The sequence below is a fragment of the Arachis hypogaea genome, chromosome 8 (assembly GCF_003086295.3).
Source record: "Arachis hypogaea cultivar Tifrunner chromosome 8, arahy.Tifrunner.gnm2.J5K5, whole genome shotgun sequence".
NCBI classification, from domain to species: domain Eukaryota; kingdom Viridiplantae; phylum Streptophyta; class Magnoliopsida; order Fabales; family Fabaceae; genus Arachis; species Arachis hypogaea.
Window position 1 is genome coordinate 37,719,380 of NC_092043.1, and position 19,668 is coordinate 37,739,047.

The following is a 19,668-nucleotide window of genomic DNA, read 5'->3' on the forward strand; positions in this document are numbered from 1 at the left end:
AATAGAAAAAGCCTTAACTAGTATATCTCCTATAAATAGCAAGCTGGTTTTATTCCGTTATTCAATATATCATCCTGGATTTTTTACACAGATTTTGTTCTTCTAATGTCTCATATTGTCTTTAGTTATTTTGATTTATCAATTATCATCATAAATCATAAGTATATATTAATGTTTGCATTTAGTTCTTACAGATGTCCAAATTAAAGAGAGAATAAATTGTTCTTTATAAATATATTCTAAATTTTCTTGAGTATCTCCTATAAATCAAATCCTCTTGATATTAGAGATCCAAAAATTAATAATAGAAAAATCAGTTAATTAGCAAAATTGATTGGAACATGCGGTGGATTAAGACTTGGTTTGGTAAAACTTTTGGAGGAGATCACAAGCACTCAGTCCTGTATTTGGTAAATAAAAAAGCGCACGTGCATATGGTTGCAGCTTTTAAAAGTTAGGAGTATGTTTGAAACTTGAAAGTATATAGCGATAATTAAAGATCTACAACTACCTATTAAAAATAATTTCAAATTCAATGACATTATTTATACAACATATGAATAATCACATATTAAAGATCTATAGCATATGCAAGACACTTGAACAGAACAGAATTAATGTTATTAACAAGGCTATTTATTTATACAACATATGAATAATCACACAACATCATTGAATGTAAAATCTGTTTACTACCTTGCCCCTAACAATGATATGGTAACCTCATTTGCGGAATGAGCTTCTTCACCATCTTCACCATCAATTAGTGTAGAATGTTGTTGGTGTGAATAAAATGCAGGCAGCCTTGGCCGAGGCAATGGTTTATCATCATCCAACATATGAACTACAGATGACATGTTTGGCCTATGTTCTGGTCTCTCTTGCACACACAACAGTCCTATCTGAATGCATCTCGATGCTTCAGCTTGATTCACCGAATCGCACAGTGATTCATCTACCAGCTCCAAAGTCCTCTCCTCATTCCATAGCTCCCATGCCTGAAAAGATGTCAAAATTATTATTGCCTAATTTTGGACCTATGTGAGCTGCAATAATACTATAAGATAGTTACAACCAACATAGCATCACTTACAAATCCAAGAAGGTTAAGACTTCGGTTAGGGACACAGAACTCTCTAGTCTTCCTCCCACTGACTACCTCAAGCACGATTACACCAAAGGCGAACACATCAGATTTCATTGAAAATGAGCCACGAACGGCATACTCGGGCGAAATATAACCACTGTATTGTAGCATGTATATCACATAAGAATCATGATACATGACAGAAAAAATATGTTACAGTTCTGAGTAATGAACAATATTTTAGCCTACTTACTGAGTTCCCACCACTCTTTTTGTCTTGTCTTCAATCTGATCACATGCAAATGTCCTAGCAAGACCGAAGTCTGATATTTTCGCATTCATGTCTTTGTCAAGAAGAATATTACTAGTTTTTAGATCTCTATGAATGACTCTTAGCCTAGAGTCCTGATGCAGGTAGACTAGGCCTCGAGCTGTGCCACGAATAATGTGAAAGCGCTTAGCCCAATCTAATAATTTTCTTCTAGCATCATCTATCATGTTGAGAACGTTAAATGTTAACATGATTATCTACTAGATAGTAACTGAGAAAAAGAAGCATAAATTCAAGACAGTTAAGGAATGAACCAAAAATAAAGTAGTCCAAACTCCTGTTGGGCATGAGCTCATAAATCAAAAGTTTCTCTTCTTGCTGAATGCAACAACCAAGAAGCTTTACGAGGTTGCGATGCTGAAGTTTTGCAATTAGCTGAACTTCCGTTTTGAACTCCTGCAGTCCTTGGTCAGAGTTCTTGGAAAGTCTCTTTACGGCAATCTCAGTCCCATTTGCAAGTACACCCTGTTAACAATTGTTATAACAAAACAATATGTGGAGTATATAATCCCACAGTAAGCATATTCAACTTATTTAAGTACCTTATAAACTGGTCCATATCCGCCTTTTCCCAATTCATTACTGCTAGAAAATTGATCAGTGGCACAAACTATGGTTGATAAATCAAATGTTGGGAGGTCCATGTTTTCCTTTTCCTTTTTGTGATCACGTTGCCTCAGCCAAAATATATCTAGCAAAATGATGAATTTCGAGGATATAAATTAATTTAAGTTCTGAAGTTTGACATGGTTAATGTAAAAATTATATTTCAACAAGACTTTCAATGTTGCAAAATTATATTTCTGCCAAATACTGGTGTAGTAGTAGAATTCACATGTAGAATATCATGTATTCACCTGACTCCTCAAGTCTTTTTCTCCATAGAAATGATTTCAGTCCAAGTATTATGATCGTGATGAACAATATAGAGCCAACAATGATAACTGCTAGCTTCCTCTTGCTGGAATCATTGTTCTGCTTATCATCTGAGATATCAAAGTTCATGATTGTGAAATTATAATGCAGGTAATAAGTAATAACAAACAAAATGTAAAGAAGAAAAGCATACCTATTCGAATATAGAAATCTTGTGAACCTTGTCTAATGTCCACAAGATCATGAAACCAGATCAAGCAACCGCTTCCTCCATCACGGATATCCAAATCGGAATATGCCGTACAAGAACAATTTTTCAGACAGAATTCCTTGCATTCCAGCAGGTTCATGGTCCTGTTATACCAAGAAGCAGACGTATCCGGCAACACTATGCCGGTGACCTTCTTGAATCCATCTCTGCTGCAACTTAAAGGAGTGATCCTAACACAACCATCAGGCCAATCAGATTCCTTCCATTTTGCAGGATATTTTGGTGCAAATCCTTCAAGGCATGAACAGACAGGAGTAGGAGTAGTACTGCAAATAGAATTTGCACCACAAGTAGCATACTTGTCACATTCGGCCTCCGGTATAGAAATAAGGGTCTCCCAGCCTCTGGTTTGTATTGACCAATGCAAAACCTGAACACCTCCCCAAGGGTACACTACACCTCTAATATATTTGGATGTATTTGGTCTGAACCTAACAAACACCTCTTTTTCATTGAAAACAAATTGAGATGAGAATTGGTCATAGCGCAAATAAAGTGTAGCTCCAGAAAACATTATCCCATTCCATGGCCCTACTCTAATTCTTGTGGCATTTCCATTCATTAGAACTATTTGCGGATCGCCTCGAAGGTCTATTCTAACTGTGTAGTCTCCGCGGCCGGGATCATCTGTACTTTTCGAAGATGACATAGTCCTCTCTAGACCTGTCACAAGGTCCCATCCCACCTTCATTCCGGGCACGATTGTATCACAAGGATAATCAAAGCTCTGCCACAGAAAGTGGTCACCATTATGATCATCTTTGACAACAAGGTTTCCTGACTCCAAGAGCTGTGCAACTGGATTCAATTTGTCTTCCACTTTGCTTGACATGTTGGAGGACCACACAACGCTGCTGTTGGTGCTGCCACTAATAAGGACAACAAGTCCTTCACCGGTGACTTTTAGAACTCCGGAGGTGTTGTTGAGGGGTTTTTCTCTGTTTGCCACCCATACCACTACCTTAGGGAATATGTTATGGTACCATATGCCTAAGTATCGGCCATTTGAATTTCCGGGGCTGTAGAAGCCAAGTTCAAAGGTTCCTCCATTCGAAATTAATGTTTGTCCATCAGTGATGGATTGAACAGGAGTTATATTGTCTAGTGAAGTAGAGTTTCTTAATATAAATGAGAACAGAACGGACCAAAAGCATAGAACTTTCTGGTTTTGCATTATTTCTGTGATGTACAACTTGTTTCTACTAGAATACAAGGAATGTAGTTGGTACAGTTTTAGTTCATAGATAAGACATAAGAATATCTCTTTTGACTCTTTCCAAACAGTTTTAACTTTTAAGAGCAATATAAATTTTTCAATTAAAGAGTTGACCAACGAGCATTGATGGTATGGATTCCATTCTGTCGCTATTTTTCAACGCAACTTTCTTCTTATTTTATGAATCAAAAATGTTATATCTATCTGATTTTGTTACACCATGCTAACTACATTTCTTTGGTTTTATCTTAAAAATTCTATTTTTATTCAGAAAAATGTAAGCATTAAAATTTGAATTCTATTTTTATTTTTTGCTATTATTTAGAAAATTAAAATACTATATAAAAATAAATAATTATATACCTAATATTTATAATCTTACTTTAAAAGTTTAGGATTTGTTTGCGTGAGTTTTTAATAAAAGATTTTTGTTCGAGTTATTTTTTTAATAGATTTTTTAAAAAATAAAAATAATTTTATATTTAGATATCAAATGTAAAAAAAAATTTTATTAATCAATTATGTTTGTGTACAATAATACAAAAATATTTTTCACATAATAAATTATAGCTTCTCAAAAAAAATATTTTTAAAAAACTTTTTAGCTAAATATGTTAAAAAATAAAAAATATATTTTTTATTAAAAAAATTTTTCTATCAATTTAATAACACCTAAATAAAGGCTCATTTTTTTATATTATAAATAATTTGGTGATATGCATCGATATTTTAGTGTTATTGTGTTTTATGCTGCTATGATTCTGACTCAATTTTTTTAAAAGGCAGACGTTTTGTGGAGGAATAATAATTTTTATGTAAATAAAAATAAAATAGTGTCGACGTTTTATATTAAAATAATTTTTTTAAATTTGTTTATATATAAAACGGCAGTGATGTTTTGCATAATTTTTTTTTTTTTTTAATTGGCAAAAAGGGAAATGACTGTCATGTTTTGTGACGCCAGTGAGAAACTCCCACAAGACATTAAATACAATTTTTTGGCTATTTTCGTAGGTTACACCAATTAGGATCCAATATTAAAAAAAAGCTTTTTAAATAATATTTATTCTTTTTTAATTAATTGTAATCAGTAAAAAGATAAAAGGGAAAAAAATTCACATATAAGTCACACATTACTTATCTTCAGGTAAATAACATAAATAAACTAAACGACTTTTAATATTACACAAATGTTTTAAAACAAAACAGTTTTCAGCTTATATGTTTGTTTCGTTTGCATATCTATGTAAATTGAAAATAATTAGGCTCAATTTATATTTTTTCAATATAAATTAACAATATATATATATAGTAAATCGAATTAGCTTAATTTTATTTGTACATATTATTGACATCGTTAGCTAAACATAATTTAAATTTAATGATGAACAAATTGAAGATATTTGTCTGGACTATATCGAGAAGGTGCTCAAGGTGATCAACGAAAAATCATCGATGAACAAGCTAAGTTGATGGAATATGCATATCGAAAATGAGGATCTATGATCAAAGCAATGGGGAGACCAGTCATTGATGTAGTTGAAGACGGTTATCACTCTATTATTATGGCGGGAACAGTTATATTTGGTTTTTTTGTATGTGGAGCACGTGAAGAAATTTCGATTAGTTGAAAATGGCTATAAACATACATAGCTTGGAAGGAATAGGGGTTGAAATTCATTTTCAGAAAAAAGCTCTTGCAATATCACATTTTCAAAGACTTTCTGATCTTGTTCAAAATTCATTTTTTCTGTAGAGTTCCTTTCATAGTCTTCACTTTTATTTTTAGTTTCCCTTGCAAATTTTTTTCCACCAATTTATTTTCTCTTCAAAGTCTTTTTCTTTCTTTCTTTGATTTCAATGTATTCGAGTTTTAAAGTCATTTGGTCATGTCAAAGGCGATTTATTTTTTTTATATTTAGTCATTTACTTTGTTTCTCTTGCATATTTTTCATTTCAAACTTTGTAGTTTTTTATCTTTTGTTTCTACATTTTTTTCTTTTCATCACTAGTTTAACATGAGTCTTTGATGCACAATTAAAAACTGAAATCCTTAAGGAAGAATAAGTTTTTCTCCCAAACACTAGATATAGAACCAACTCAGATTTGCTAAATCTGCATAATAGACATTTACTACTTTTAAGTTAATTCTAATTTTAAAATATAAATGTCAATAAAAAATACCTCCCATTTGAATTCAAATAAAATATAAAAAAAATCAAAACAAATAAGAATAGAAATTCAACTTTTGTATTTTAGTTCAAATTCCAGAAAATTTACATTTTTATAAACTTATGAATTTAAAACGGAATAATAAATAATTTCTAAAAATTCATTAAAAATCATTCTTTGACTCATTAGCAGCTAAAGAATTATTACCAAGATTTTTTTATGTTAAAAAAGTTAATATAAAGTATAGTCCTCTAAGATAGCATAGAATTTCTGTTTTTATTCTAATTTTTTTTATTTATAATTTTTATTTAATACTTATTTTTTATTTATAAAAATAATAAAGTAACAATAAAAATAATAAAATTTTATTTTGTTTTATACTTCTTGTTGTTTTGTTTTTACAAAACTATAAGAATAAAAATATTAAAAATAAAAACAGAAAAAACGCACCTTAGAGTTTGTTTATTTATTTTTTATTTTTAAAAATACAACCGTAAAAATAATAAAGTTTTATTTTGTTGTTTATACTTCTTATGAATATACTAATGTTGGTGTCTGTGCATATACTTCTGGAAAATAGGATGAGGGGTTGAGTGTCATATAAAGATGTTCTGGCTCATGTGTGTGAGAATATCTTTTTGACTCTTAATCATCGAGCATTTGGCCATTCTCATGCTCAATTGCATCGAATAGTGAACCACATTATTTTACCTCAAAGTAATTCATATCAGAAGATGTCTTTCTGTGATACATTGATTTTATATACTATCATTACTAAAACCAAAATTTCTTTACATATTTAATGATGAGACATATGTTTGACTGTATAAGGAATGACGACAAAAATGTGGCTATCCCTTATGGCATATTTTTAATCTGTATATTTGAACAATTTGGTGTTGACCTGTCAAATAAATCATATGAAAATAGACACTCATCTCTAAGAGGAGATGGTTCATTGAAACAGTACAAGAAAGGGCTTGTGAGAACTGAAAAAGTAGTCATAGATAATGATGATGATGAACTAGAAGACGCTCATCCTCTCTCTACTTCGGAAACTTCAGCTTCAACTGGTCACAAATAACTCCTTTTATAGAATTGTCAAGGATGTTCTGTAGGAGTTTGTGAACCTTTCCAACCATCTAATCTTTACAAGCCAACAGGAAAGGAAGCTTGTAGTCAGAAATGGGAATGCCCTCAGAAAGTCAAGAAATAGAATGATTGTCCTTCTGAAGTATATTGACAACATTCATGAGGACGAAACCATGGATCGGATGCTTGAGGATGTCTCTAGTTGCTAATTTCTGTTTTATGACTCTTTGCTAGTTGAAACAATTTATGTTTTCTTTGGATACTATTTTATGATTTGGATGACTGTAAAACCTAAACAACTACTTACTTTGCACTTATTTTTACTTCGGTTAATGTAGTGCTTTTGTGCTAACATTTTTCTGCAGGATAAAGTTTCTTATAATTTCTCTCTTAATGACCAAAGGAGTAGTAGAAATAGTTTTTGTTTTGATGCATGTGATATGGTTGGTTTGAAAACAATTTGGGCATGCTTTGTTTTAAAATGGTTATTTTTTCTCATGCCCTGTTTCGATTTTGTGCGATGTTATTGACAACTTGATAGTTTGGTTTGAAAATTAACTGCATGCTCTATTTTGAATTTGTGCTGATTGCACTGATACCTTGATAGCTTAATGCTAAATGAGACAGTGGTATGATATAAACAAGGTGTTTGAATGAATTTTGGACTAGTACTGATAATACATTTAAGTCATGATCTAATGCTTGATTTCATCGCTTAGGTGTTGTTTAACTAAATTTGTGATAACTCTTTGATGAACCTTTCTATTTAAAGTTTAAACTGCTGACAATGTTGTATTACAAGATGATTTTTGCATTGTATAAGTAGGTGTATGCTTTGTACAATTGTGTTCTCTATACATATAAATATAAATAGGAAATAAATGAAGAACACATTTTCAGGGAGAGCAACCTCTACGAAAAAAAGGGGAGCACATCAAAGCAAATTGATATCATCAAAGGAAAGTGATTTAACTTCATCTAATTCAATTTCTTTGGTTATATCTTTTAAAATTATGTTTGTCATCAAGAAGGATATTGTTGAGTTGATAATACAATTAATTTAATGATGATGACAATCATTAATTTATTTGGGTTAAATACTCAATTAGGTTTGATTGCTTTATTTAGTGATGCAGGCCCAAAGTGAATATTGCTGCAACCCAAACAAGTGGAACAAAGAAATTAAGGTTGCGGAAGGAATTATTGATCCACAAACAAAGCCTAAAGCCATCCAAGAGAAAGTGAGTCAAACCTAAGCTAAATCTCACAAGTACACTTCGGTTAAACAAAAGTCAGAAGATAAATGTAATTTATTTCTATTTGCATGCAAGTTAATTTCTTCACTTCTTCTCCAACTTTCTGCAATACCAATTTGGTATAAATGAAGAAAGTGATTTCTGATTATCCCTACTGTAAATCAATGGCTTACATTGTTACTTAGAGTTAAAGCACAATTTCAAGAGTTTGAATTTGGGAGTATCACTGGGCAAGCTCATTTCTGCTGTTTTATTGTCCTCAGTCAAGCAAATGAATCATATTTGAAATTTCTAATTTACGGGTTGATTGAAGAAAGAGAAAGATGATTTTTGAAAGCCCAAGGTCCAAGAAGTTGACTTGAGAGGAACTCTAACCGTGGCTCTGACTAAGGTACAAAAAGAAAAATTGAATCTCATCAGAGTTTACGGAGAGAGAACCCAAATTGAGAGAAGAGTGAAAATCTCACGACAGTATTTGAAGTGTAACACCCTAACTACCAAAGCTCACGCTTCCGGCTGCGCGACTCTGATAGCTCAGACATTACGACGACACTTATACTATTTGATACTAAAATATGAGCCTGTTTAAAACTTTTTACCACAATATCGTTCCCAAGATACTTCATTCGATAACGTACATCCATAGATATCACACAACTTACAAAAACTCATAAAGAGTACATCCATATATATACATACATATATATATAAATAATATTACAAACATTAACCAATACAATTCCTATCCCTCTTACAGAATATATCAAGATAAAGGCGAGGGTACAATAAACCATAACTGAAACAATACAGAGCATTACAACAATAATTAAATACACCCTTCGTGACTTCAGCACCCATATCCTGAAAGGGGAAAAATATAGGGGGTGAGAATATCATCCTCGAAAGGGTTCTCAGTAGATGGTTTTTGGGAATTACTGTAATAGGATACATGAAGATAAACCGTACCAGTGATTAATAACCGTCTTATGCCTCTTTTAAAAAACAACAGTTTACAATAAAAGTAAAGTCGGAAATCTTTTTTTTTTTTTGAAAGAGGAACCGTTCAATTCTCAAAACATCAAAGCCTTTCAAAATAGTTTATCTATACTGAACCAAAATAGCCTTTCATATTTTATTTCCAACCAGAAACACAAAACCGAAATCAACCATCGGTTCATCTCATTCCAACCACGGCCCTAGGCCCAAACAATCCAACCATCAACCAATCACCACAATCCAACAGAGTCCCAGATGCAAACACAAATAGGAAGTTCAAGCACAAACAAACAGTTACAGCAAGTAGAACAATTAGCAATTAATCACAAAGGCAAACCATGTACAATATGCACACCCAAACAATGTCACATAGATTCATATGATGCATGCCTGTCCTAGTGGCTGATGATATCATCTGTCGGTTATATAGCCAACCCGACACGTCCTGGTAGCTAACCATGGACAGAAACACCCATCGCGGAGCAAGTAGGTTTGAGCTACAACCCCATTGCTACTACCCGCTCAACCCAGAGCCAGTGGAATAACCACTACTGCGGCTACTACCCAGGCGGGTGTTTAAAAGCTCAACCTAGAGCGAGTGGAATCACCACTACTACCGCTACTACCCAGGCGTCACAGTCTCTGACCTGGAGCAAGTGGGACGAACCACAACCCTTGCTACTGCCTAGGTATCTCAAGCATATATTCATTCAGTCCCATCCATGGATCAACGTCCATCTCAGCCATTCGGCTTAAATTCAAAATTTCATAGTCAGCCATACGGCCCATAACTCATTCAGCAATCAGCCATAAATCAATATCATACATAGCCATTCCGGCTCACGGTCCAATCCAGAACCAGCCAATATTCATAATCATACATAGCCATTCCGGTCCATAACAAAACAGCACTTCCACCATTCAACATCATCAAATTCATAAAACCGGAATTTAAGCCATAAATCATTTTTCTCAAGCCATTTCACTTTGAAATCAAATTTCAACTCCTTTCAGCATTGGCTTTAAGATCTCTTTTCTCAAATCATCTCAGGCTCATAAGCCAAATTTTCTAAAAGTGAGTTCCCTTTTTAAAACAAAGCCACTCTCGGCATTCTCTTTCCAAAACTTCCAAAACCATGGAAAGTTAAAGATTCATTTTGGGAACATTCAAAATCACCCATCCAACAATGTGATTTAATAACAAAAGTTTCTCGCCAGAGTCCCGAGTCTTTAGGGAAGGTCAACTTATATAAATTCCTTAAAATTCATTGAAACTCTTGAAATCATAGATTCTCGGCTCAAGTAAATAAAACTGAATTTATTATGAAATCGAACCATACAAAATCACAAGTTCTAACCCGGTCCAAAAATCAACTCATTTGAAACGAAACCGGTTCATTTGAATCAAACCACCTTCAGCTTTCTTTTTGGAACCCATTTTTCTAACTCTTCCAAAATGCCTCAAGCTTAATTACTCAATCAAAAGTTTGGTTTCCTTTAAAACCACTAAAAGCTCCTTTTTATATTGAAATCAATATTAGAGCACCATTCTTCCCTTCAGTGATTCAAATGGTAAAAATAGTTCATTTCTAAATAAGCCGAATTCAACGCATAAAGTTCATTAAATAAATTAAGTTTGAAAACATAAATATTCTCTTAATAAATCAAATAATATAATTTCTCAAATCCAACCCTTTTTAAATAACTTTTCAAACAAGACTATGATTTTTGTAGAAATTTCGGCAGCACCTCCCCTAAAACTTGGACTTTTGCCACCCGGTTCAGGTCCCAACTAAACCGTTTCTCATTCCTTTTCAACAACTCAAAACCAGAAATCAATTCAAAGCAAGCTAAATCCAACAGTCGCCTCAGTGGCATATCTCAGGGAAACCATTTCAAAAATCAACTCAATATCAACCGATTTAACTCATTTCCAAAACTTTAAAGAGACGGCTCAATAACAAATCATTTGTCCAAGACCAAGTCATTTAAAGTAAACCAGACTGAATTCAAAAGTGCATTCGACTTTCCATATCATCAAAATAATTAACTCAATTCAAATCAATCCTCAACGGATTAAACTCAGATATCAAAGCTTCAAAAGAATCAACTCCAAAAGCATTTCATTTTACAAATCCACACAACAATCCATTCATCAAAACCAAATAATAATTACATTCATCCAGGACAATCAACATCACATAAGGCTTATACAATCACCAAATACATTGTCTCACATCAGTATTCATATGTAATAATTCCAATAATAAACAATAGTTTTCGGAAAGCGCCCCTACCTCAAAACGCAATTCCATAGTCCAAACGCGTCACATAATCCTTTCCGCCTCGACCCGAGATCAACAATCAAAATCCCGGCAGCCAAAACCTCGGTTCCAAGCCACTTTCGCAACAGTCTCAACAACTCTAATCGCAACATACAACAACCGAAACTCAATCGTACAGCAATTAACGCCACAAACCTCAGCGTATGATAACAGAATAGTAACAAAAGGTTTTTCAAATCGAAACGCTTACCGAACCGAAGAAGAAACGGTTGAACCGAAACAGCGGCGGTCTCCAAACCGATTCGGCGGCAGCCCGGCAGCCACCTCAAGCGGCAGCGATGACATGAACCATATGCAGTGACAATGAGATTCTCAGAAACTCAACGGAAAGGAAACCAACTTAAGACCCTTACCGATAGAATTTTCCGACGACGGAAAAAACAGCCAAAAGCTTCGACGGTGCTCCCGGAAGTCACAGAACCACTCCCGGCGATCCGAATCGCAGAGACACAGCTCCCTTTTCCGGCACCGACACCTACAGCGGTCGAAACCCCTTTTTGATGGCGGCAGCTCCGGCAGAGGTGGCGCCGGCGACACAAACAGCGGCTGGACACGGTGGTTGGACTCCCAACCCAGCTTCAAATCTCTCTCTCTCTCTTGCTCTGCTCCCGAACTCTCTCTTTCTAACTCTGCCATACATGACAGCGGCTGACCCTGTGGCAAGGACGACGGTGGCGCAGAGAGGACGACGGCGGCTTCCAGATATAGTGTCTTCTCCCCTCCGGCCATGGCTCGCATCTCCTCCCTCTCCGGATCGCGATTCACGGCAGTGATAGCAGCGCCGTTGGGAGAAACAGCGGCAACAACAGTGCCGCCCTCCACCCGCGCTTGCACTCTCGGCTCGTGGGTCACCATGGACAGCGACGACGGTGCGGCCTCAGGGAACGGCGACGCTTCCCTTCCGCGGGCCCTTTCTCTCTCTCCGTCGCATCTCTCTTCAGCTGGCGTCGATGAAGACAACGACACGGTGACGGGCTCGGCAGCGACGCTCCTTGCGGTTCCGGCGACGAGGATGACGGCGTCTCTCTCTCTCTGTTGGCGACGGCGGCGACGTGATGGTGGTGCAACCTAGTACACCGGCGCGACTGCTTCCTCTCCTCTTTCCCTTCTCCGCGACCAACAGTGCCTCGTGGGTGTGTGTGTGTTGTGTTTATCATAAGGCTGCGCAGCAAAGAGGATGAAAGAGAGGCTGTTGGCTACGCAGCATGAAGAGAAGAGTTTTTGGGGGTGGTGTATCAAAATTAGGGTTAGGGTTAAGCTAGGGGTAGTTTTGTCATTTCAATTAAAAATAGGGATAATATAGTAATTTTACATAAAATTGGGAATAATATAGCAATTGAAATTCAAATTAAATCCAACACTAGATGTATATAGAAAATACTATTTGCTCATCAATTTTTTACAAATTACTTTCCATAAAATGCCCAAATCAAATAATTAGAAATAATATACTCAATTTCTTCATTTTCCAAGATAGCAGTATTAATATTTAAAATATTACTTATCTAATCCAAATCATATAAAATCCTTATTATTTCATAACTAGCAACTTTATAATTTAAATATAGAAAATAATCCAATAATTATAAAATTGGATAATAATCATAACTCATCTTAAATCCAATAAATCAAAACTTGCCTTAATTACCTTTAATAAAATAATTTCTGAAATTAAGGCTATAAATAACTATATGATTTGAGACTTGATCATAAAAAGACTTTTCAAAAGTTCTGGGTCTTACATGAAGTCTTGAAAGCATTTCACCTACACTAAAGGGAGCACTCCACCAAGATGAAGAACAAGGTTATGAGTTTAGATGGTGGGTTCAATACATAGAGTCAAGGTTGTGAATCGTCATCTCCTTTATATTTTACTAGTTGTATTTTAGCTTCAATATATATCTTTCTTTGTTTTCTTTGAGAGGTAAAAGACAAGAAAGACAAGAAAGAGAGGCATTGAGAAAAAGCCATAGAGTGAAAAGGGCCGAGAGAAACACTTGAGAGAAAAGTCAAGAGTGATTTTAGATTTTTTTTTGTTGTATTTTCTGTCTTGAGTCATGTACCTGAGAAGTATTCTTTGCTAAGTTGGGTAAGCACTTAGTGTGATGAGTCTAGGTCTTAGCATAGTCAAGTCAAGTTTATGTTGAAGCTTATGTGCCCAAATAGAATTACACTGAGTTATAGGAAATTGGTATATGTAATACTTGGATTGATAGTGAAAATTCCACCAACGTTGTGGTGGAGATAGATTGGATATAGGTTGAATTGCACAAGATAACTGAACCAGGATATATGGCTGTGTTACCTTCTTCCTCTCTATTCTAGTTCTGCTTATTTTATTTTCATGAGACAAAACGAAATTGTCTCCTTATAATTCGCTGCGCAGACCAAACGGAAGCAAAGTTTAATTTTTGGATTCAAAGCTTAATTAATTAAAGTTAAAGAAGATAATACATTCAATCCCTTTCTCTAAATCTTCTGAAACTTTCAATATAATATAGTTTGAAAGTAATTGTTATGATACTTAAAAGATAGTATTTAATTTATTTAAAAAAATAAAAATTAATATTTAATTTAAAATATAAAAATAAATAATTTTTAAATATTTAAAATTTATTATAAAAATAAATTAGACAAAATTTAGTCACCAAATAATAAATATTACATGGTCTGAATTTTAACCAGGTGATCATTTAAATCACAAGCAATCTTTCGGGTAAAGTAGAGACAAACTTGATCATTTTTTTTGTCATTTTTCTTTTCTATTAGAGCATTATTCAGCTATGGAAGCATAATGTAGAATTATTAGAGGGTCACATATAAAAGTTAGTTATCAAGAATTTGTTATGGATATATGCGTAAGATATATATTTGACAATCTCAATGTAAAAAAATACCAATATTCATTTTTAAATAATCATTCAGTACATTCATTTCAGTTTTCATTTTCCTCTCTTCTCTCTGCTCACACTTATATTCCTTTTTTTTTTTTGGGTGACTTCACTTATATTCCTTTAAGAGCATTTGTACATATATTTAGTAACATTCTTAGTAGAAACCTTAATATAATGAAGCTAAGATGCATGCTTTTTAATTTTTTGTCAAACTCAACCTTATACCAGGCCAGTTGTCACCGTCGATGATCTTGACCTGCAATTTAAATTTTAACATTTCATACGATAAACGTAACACAACACCTACCGTTGTTTAAGATATGAAGTTCCAATATTAATTAAAAATTATCATTAAAATATAGAACGATGGCTACGAAAATATTATATTGCTAACATGTGGATGCCAAAATGTCAACAAAATATTCATGCAGACCGTGTCAAGACAAAAATTTAATTAAAATGTCATTAAGAAAATGTCATTTTTCTTCTGAGAATCTGAATTCTAACATAGTTTGGAAATGGAAGCTCTTTGAATCAATTTATCAAACAGAAAGTGAACATTCTCGAGATATCAAGTAGCTAGCTTCACTCTAAGTGAGCATCTCCTGATCTAATCTTTGTGGTCTCTTATATCATTATATAAAATCCAAACGGCAAAACAAACAAGCATCTACTTTATATTTATAATTAATTCATGGATCACTTGTCCGATTAAATAAATGTCAAAGTTCAAGTACATGCAGCAACTTATTAGCTAATAATAAACTCTTAACAGAGCTTCAATCTACAAGAGTTAGTTTTTTACTTATCATCTTAGGCACCAAAAAATAGTTTATGGATATTATCATCAACAACGTGATATGTAATGGATTGGTAGCTAACTTTGTTGTATTCATATTATATGTAACTAGTGCGTACGTAACCCATTCAATGCGGGGTGGATACTGCAAAAGTGCAAAATATAAATTTTCTACAATTAGTTGAAGTTTTTTCGTTACAAATAATGTCTAAAATTAATTAACCTCTATACTCAATTACTCATAGGATTTATAACACTTATTTTATATATACGTGTGAATCCATGATCAATTTTATCAAGAATAATCTAGTTACAACTATATATGAATCACTACCATTCTTCCTATAGGGATTCCTAATTTTTTCTTCTTCAATCTTCATACTCAATTGTTCGACCTCGGATATTTGGGTGATTAATAGGAGGAATTTTTCCAAAGGAATTTGCAATTTAAGCATGAAAGTAAGAATGAAACGGAGAGGCACACAACACACTAGTGAAGATAGCGTCTGTTGTGTGATGCATGTATTTGCCTAACTATTGAGGTAGCCCCACATAGAGGAGGAGTATCGAAGAAGAAGCATAGGTTTTGATATAAAAGAAGCATCGCTAGACTAAACAATTCATACCTTTCTCGGCCTTTTGGCTAAGATCAAGTGTAGTATCTGTTCTTATCAGTTTAATATCTGATATGTGGGTTATTGGCTCACACGATATTAAATTTATTTTTTGAGGGGGAGTGGCCACCATAGTAGCTTGCTACTGGTCCTCTCATGCGTCGCCCATGCCTTATACTACTGCAAGGGCCTGGCGCACCCCACCAAACCCAGTTTAAACATTTACACCTCTGGCTGTGCCAATGAGTGGCATTTATGGTTAAGAGCCACAAATCTAGTTCTCCGAGGCTTCTTCCTGAAAGAACACAGCTGATGAGTTACCAATGAATTAACAGGGGGGAAATACTTTTATGGTTTTTCTGTTTAATGGTTCAACAAAAAATGGTTTAGTAAGGTTTTGATGCAATGCATCCAATTGAAACTAAACAGAAGAAGGAGGAGCTGGGTTGGTCAAAGAGCAAGCTCTTCTTCTCGAACCTTCGGATGGCAAAGAAAAGAAGAAACGCCGAGGCATGGCACAAGGTAATGAAGTGCATACCAGATGTTCCTGAAGCAAGAATGCACTCTGTTGAAAAGTTGTAACTCGACCTCAACCGGAAAGGGTATTCTCCACACGGCTTTGATGGTATGGATTCCATTCTGTCGCTATTTTTCAACGCAACTTTCTTCTTATTTTATGAATCTAATATGTTATATCTCTGATTTTGTTACACCATGCTAACTACATTTCTTTGGTTTTATCTTAAAAATTCTATTATTATTCAGAAAAATGTAAGCATTAAAATTTGAATTCTATTTTTATTTTTTACTATCATTTACAAAATTAAAATACTAAATAAAAATAAATAATTACGTATCTAATATTTATAATCTTACTTTAAAAGTTTAGGGTTTGTTTGCGTGAGTTTCTAAAAAATGATTTTTGTTCAGAGTTATTTTTTTAAAAGATCTTTTAGAAAAGTAAAAATAATTTTATATTAGATATTAAATAAAAAAGATCTTTTTAGTTATTAATTATGTTTAGATACAATAATATAAAAATATTTTTTTTATTATATAAAAAATATATTTTTTTAATAAAAAAATATTTTTCATATAATAAATTATAGTTTCTCAAAAAAAATATTTTTTAAATTTTTATTTTTACTATTAAAATTTTACTAAACATGTTAAAAAATAAAAAAATATTTTTTTATTAAAAAATATCTTTTTCTATCAACTTAATAACACTCAAATAAACACATTCTTTTTTTAATTGATTGTAATCACTAAAAAGATATGAGGGAAAAAAAAAATTCACATATAAGTCACATCGGATAAACAACATAAATAAACTAAATGGTCTTTAATATTACACAAATATTCTAAAACAAAATAGCTCACATACATGTTTCATTTGCTTATTTATGTAAATCAAATCAATTAGATTCGATTTATATTTTTTCAATATAAATTAACAACACATGTATAGTAAATCGAATTAGGTTAATTCGATTTACTTCTTATACAAATTATTGATATTTATTATTTTTAAGTTAATTGTAACTTTAAAACATAAATGTCAATAAAAAATACTCTCATTTGAATTCAAATAAAATATTAAAAAATCAAAACAAATAAGAATAGAAATCCAATTTTTGTGTTTTAGTTCAAATTTCAGAAAATCTACATTTTTATAAACTTATGAATTTAAAATGGAATAATAGATGATTTCTAAAAATTCATTGAAAAAATTAATATAAAGTATAGCCCTCCATTGTGGCATAGAAGTTAAAACTTGAATTTTTTTCAGAGTCAAAAGTAACAGATAGATATACAATATAAAAAAATTAACTATAGTTATATAATATGTAATTTGAGAAATAAGTAAAGTTTTAATTACATATTATATAAATATATATAGTTGGTCATTTTATATTGTATAACTATCTGTTACTTTTGACTTTGAAAAAATTCAAGTTTCAACTCCTATACCACCTTAGAGAGCTATATTTTATATTAACTTTTTTAACATCAAAAGTCTCAATAATTATTCTTTAAATATTAATGAGTCAAATGATGATTTTTAATGATTTTTTAAAATTTTTTTATTGTTCCGTTTTAAATTCATAAGTTTATAAAAATGTAGATTTTTTAAAATTTGAACTAAAATACAAAAGTTGAATTTCTATTTTTATTCGTTTTGATTTTTTTATATTTTATTTAAATTTAAATGAGAAATTTTTTATTGACATTTATTTTTAAAATTAAAAATAAATTACTTCATTAAAATATTTGATATCTAAAATTATACCAATATCCTAATTCTGTTTTGGTTACACGCATGTCCTAATGTAATATATGTAGATCGTAGGGGTGTGTATGGCCCAACCCGACCCGAAGATCCGGTCCGGTCCCGAATACTTTAGGGACTAATTTGGTGTGATTTCACTGGGTTTAGGATTGGATAAGGGTCTCAAAAATAAACCTGGTCATTATTTCGGGTCGAGTCCGGGCTATGGCTCGGGTCACCCGAAATCGGCCCGGTGGCCCGGTCATCATATACAATTAATATTTTGTGTTATTAGTGATGGATGATGGCTATTCTTATGTAGAATTTAAGTATTGTAAACCTTAATATTTTGTGTTATTAGTTATTATAAGATTATAAGTTAATGTTTTATGTTTAAAATGCATAAGATTTTAGACTAATTAATGCATAATATTGTGTTATTTGTATTGATTTAAATATTTGGTGTTATTAGACAATATTAGTATTGATTATGATTATGCTTTAACTTTAGAGAAGAGTTGATTCTTATTATATTTTTCTAAGTGAATTTTAACATGTCAAATAATGGTTGGAGTATTGAAAATTTGGATATTTTCACATGCTAGCTTATAAGAAGGTATCAAGGTAATATAGTGTTAACGGCCTAGTTTTTATTTGGTATAATCGTGGCTCGAAAGTGTATAGGTTTCATCGGGTTTAGGATCGGGTTCGGGTCTAATAAATAGGCCCGGTATATATTTCGGGTCGGGTCTGTGTCACATCAAACCCGGTTTCACCCGACCCATGCACACCCTTAATAGATCGAATAGGTAAATTCAAGGGTAATTCACTTAAATAAATGAATCGGAAACCAAATTTATATGAATTCTCTAAACTAAGAAGACTTACGTGGGTAGTCTATTTTAATGTAAACCGAATTCATTTACGTTAATTTAGCCATGTATATGTAAATCAAATTGAGTACGTTCAATTTAGGATTTTTCTAGTAAATCGAATTAATAAAATTCGATTTAGGTATGATGCTAGTAAATCAACCTTACTAAATTCGATTTACCTGATATGATAATGCACTAAAGTAAATCGAATGAAGTGAATTCGATTAATGCATGAAAGGACTATAGGATAAATCCACTCTACTTAATTCGATTTACCTTCTAAAAACAACTGTATTAAATCAAATTAATTTAATTCAATTTAAAGTAGACGTCTAACCTATATAAATATGAACAACATGTTGAATTCACATTAGGGTGACACTCAAAATGACTACAGAGGATAGCTTTCTAGTTCTTGTGCACTACAAAGGCACGATTAAGAAAAAAACACGATCGAGAATTAAGTTTACTGATAAAGATAAACACGATTGAGAATTAAGTTTAGTGATAAAGATCCGTTGAGCATCTTTACCAGATCTTCTATGAGCTTGGTTGATTTTCATAATACCGTA

The 19,668-nt window shown here is 32.6% G+C and overlaps 2 protein-coding genes and 1 non-coding gene across 3 annotated transcripts; 1 reads left to right on the forward strand and 2 right to left on the reverse strand.

Moving 5' to 3' along the window:
- Nucleotides 1-508: 508 nt before the first annotated feature.
- Nucleotides 509-3,777, reverse strand: LOC112705347 (G-type lectin S-receptor-like serine/threonine-protein kinase At4g27290). Its single transcript, XM_072201266.1, has 7 exons — nucleotides 2,488-3,777; nucleotides 2,276-2,404; nucleotides 1,961-2,109; nucleotides 1,673-1,883; nucleotides 1,341-1,578; nucleotides 1,094-1,244; nucleotides 509-998 (listed from the first exon to the last, which is right to left on the reverse strand). Exons 1-7 carry the CDS (start codon nucleotides 3,737-3,739, stop codon nucleotides 693-695), a joined length of 2,436 nt encoding a protein of 811 aa, XP_072057367.1. The 5' UTR covers nucleotides 3,740-3,777; the 3' UTR covers nucleotides 509-692.
- A 5,149-nt stretch (nucleotides 3,778-8,926) lies between these two features.
- Nucleotides 8,927-12,885, reverse strand: LOC112707322 (uncharacterized). Its single transcript, XM_072201267.1, has 4 exons — nucleotides 11,996-12,885; nucleotides 11,833-11,906; nucleotides 11,595-11,721; nucleotides 8,927-9,162 (listed from the first exon to the last, which is right to left on the reverse strand). Exons 1-3 carry the CDS (start codon nucleotides 12,495-12,497, stop codon nucleotides 11,713-11,715), a joined length of 585 nt encoding a protein of 194 aa, XP_072057368.1. The 5' UTR covers nucleotides 12,498-12,885; the 3' UTR covers nucleotides 8,927-9,162; nucleotides 11,595-11,712.
- Nucleotides 12,886-15,957: 3,072 nt separating this feature from the next.
- On the forward strand, nucleotides 15,958-16,153 carry LOC112708638 (U2 spliceosomal RNA). Its single transcript, XR_003156483.1, has one exon. It is a non-coding gene; the product is annotated as a U2 spliceosomal RNA (small nuclear RNA).
- The last annotated feature ends 3,515 nt before the right edge of the window (nucleotides 16,154-19,668 follow it).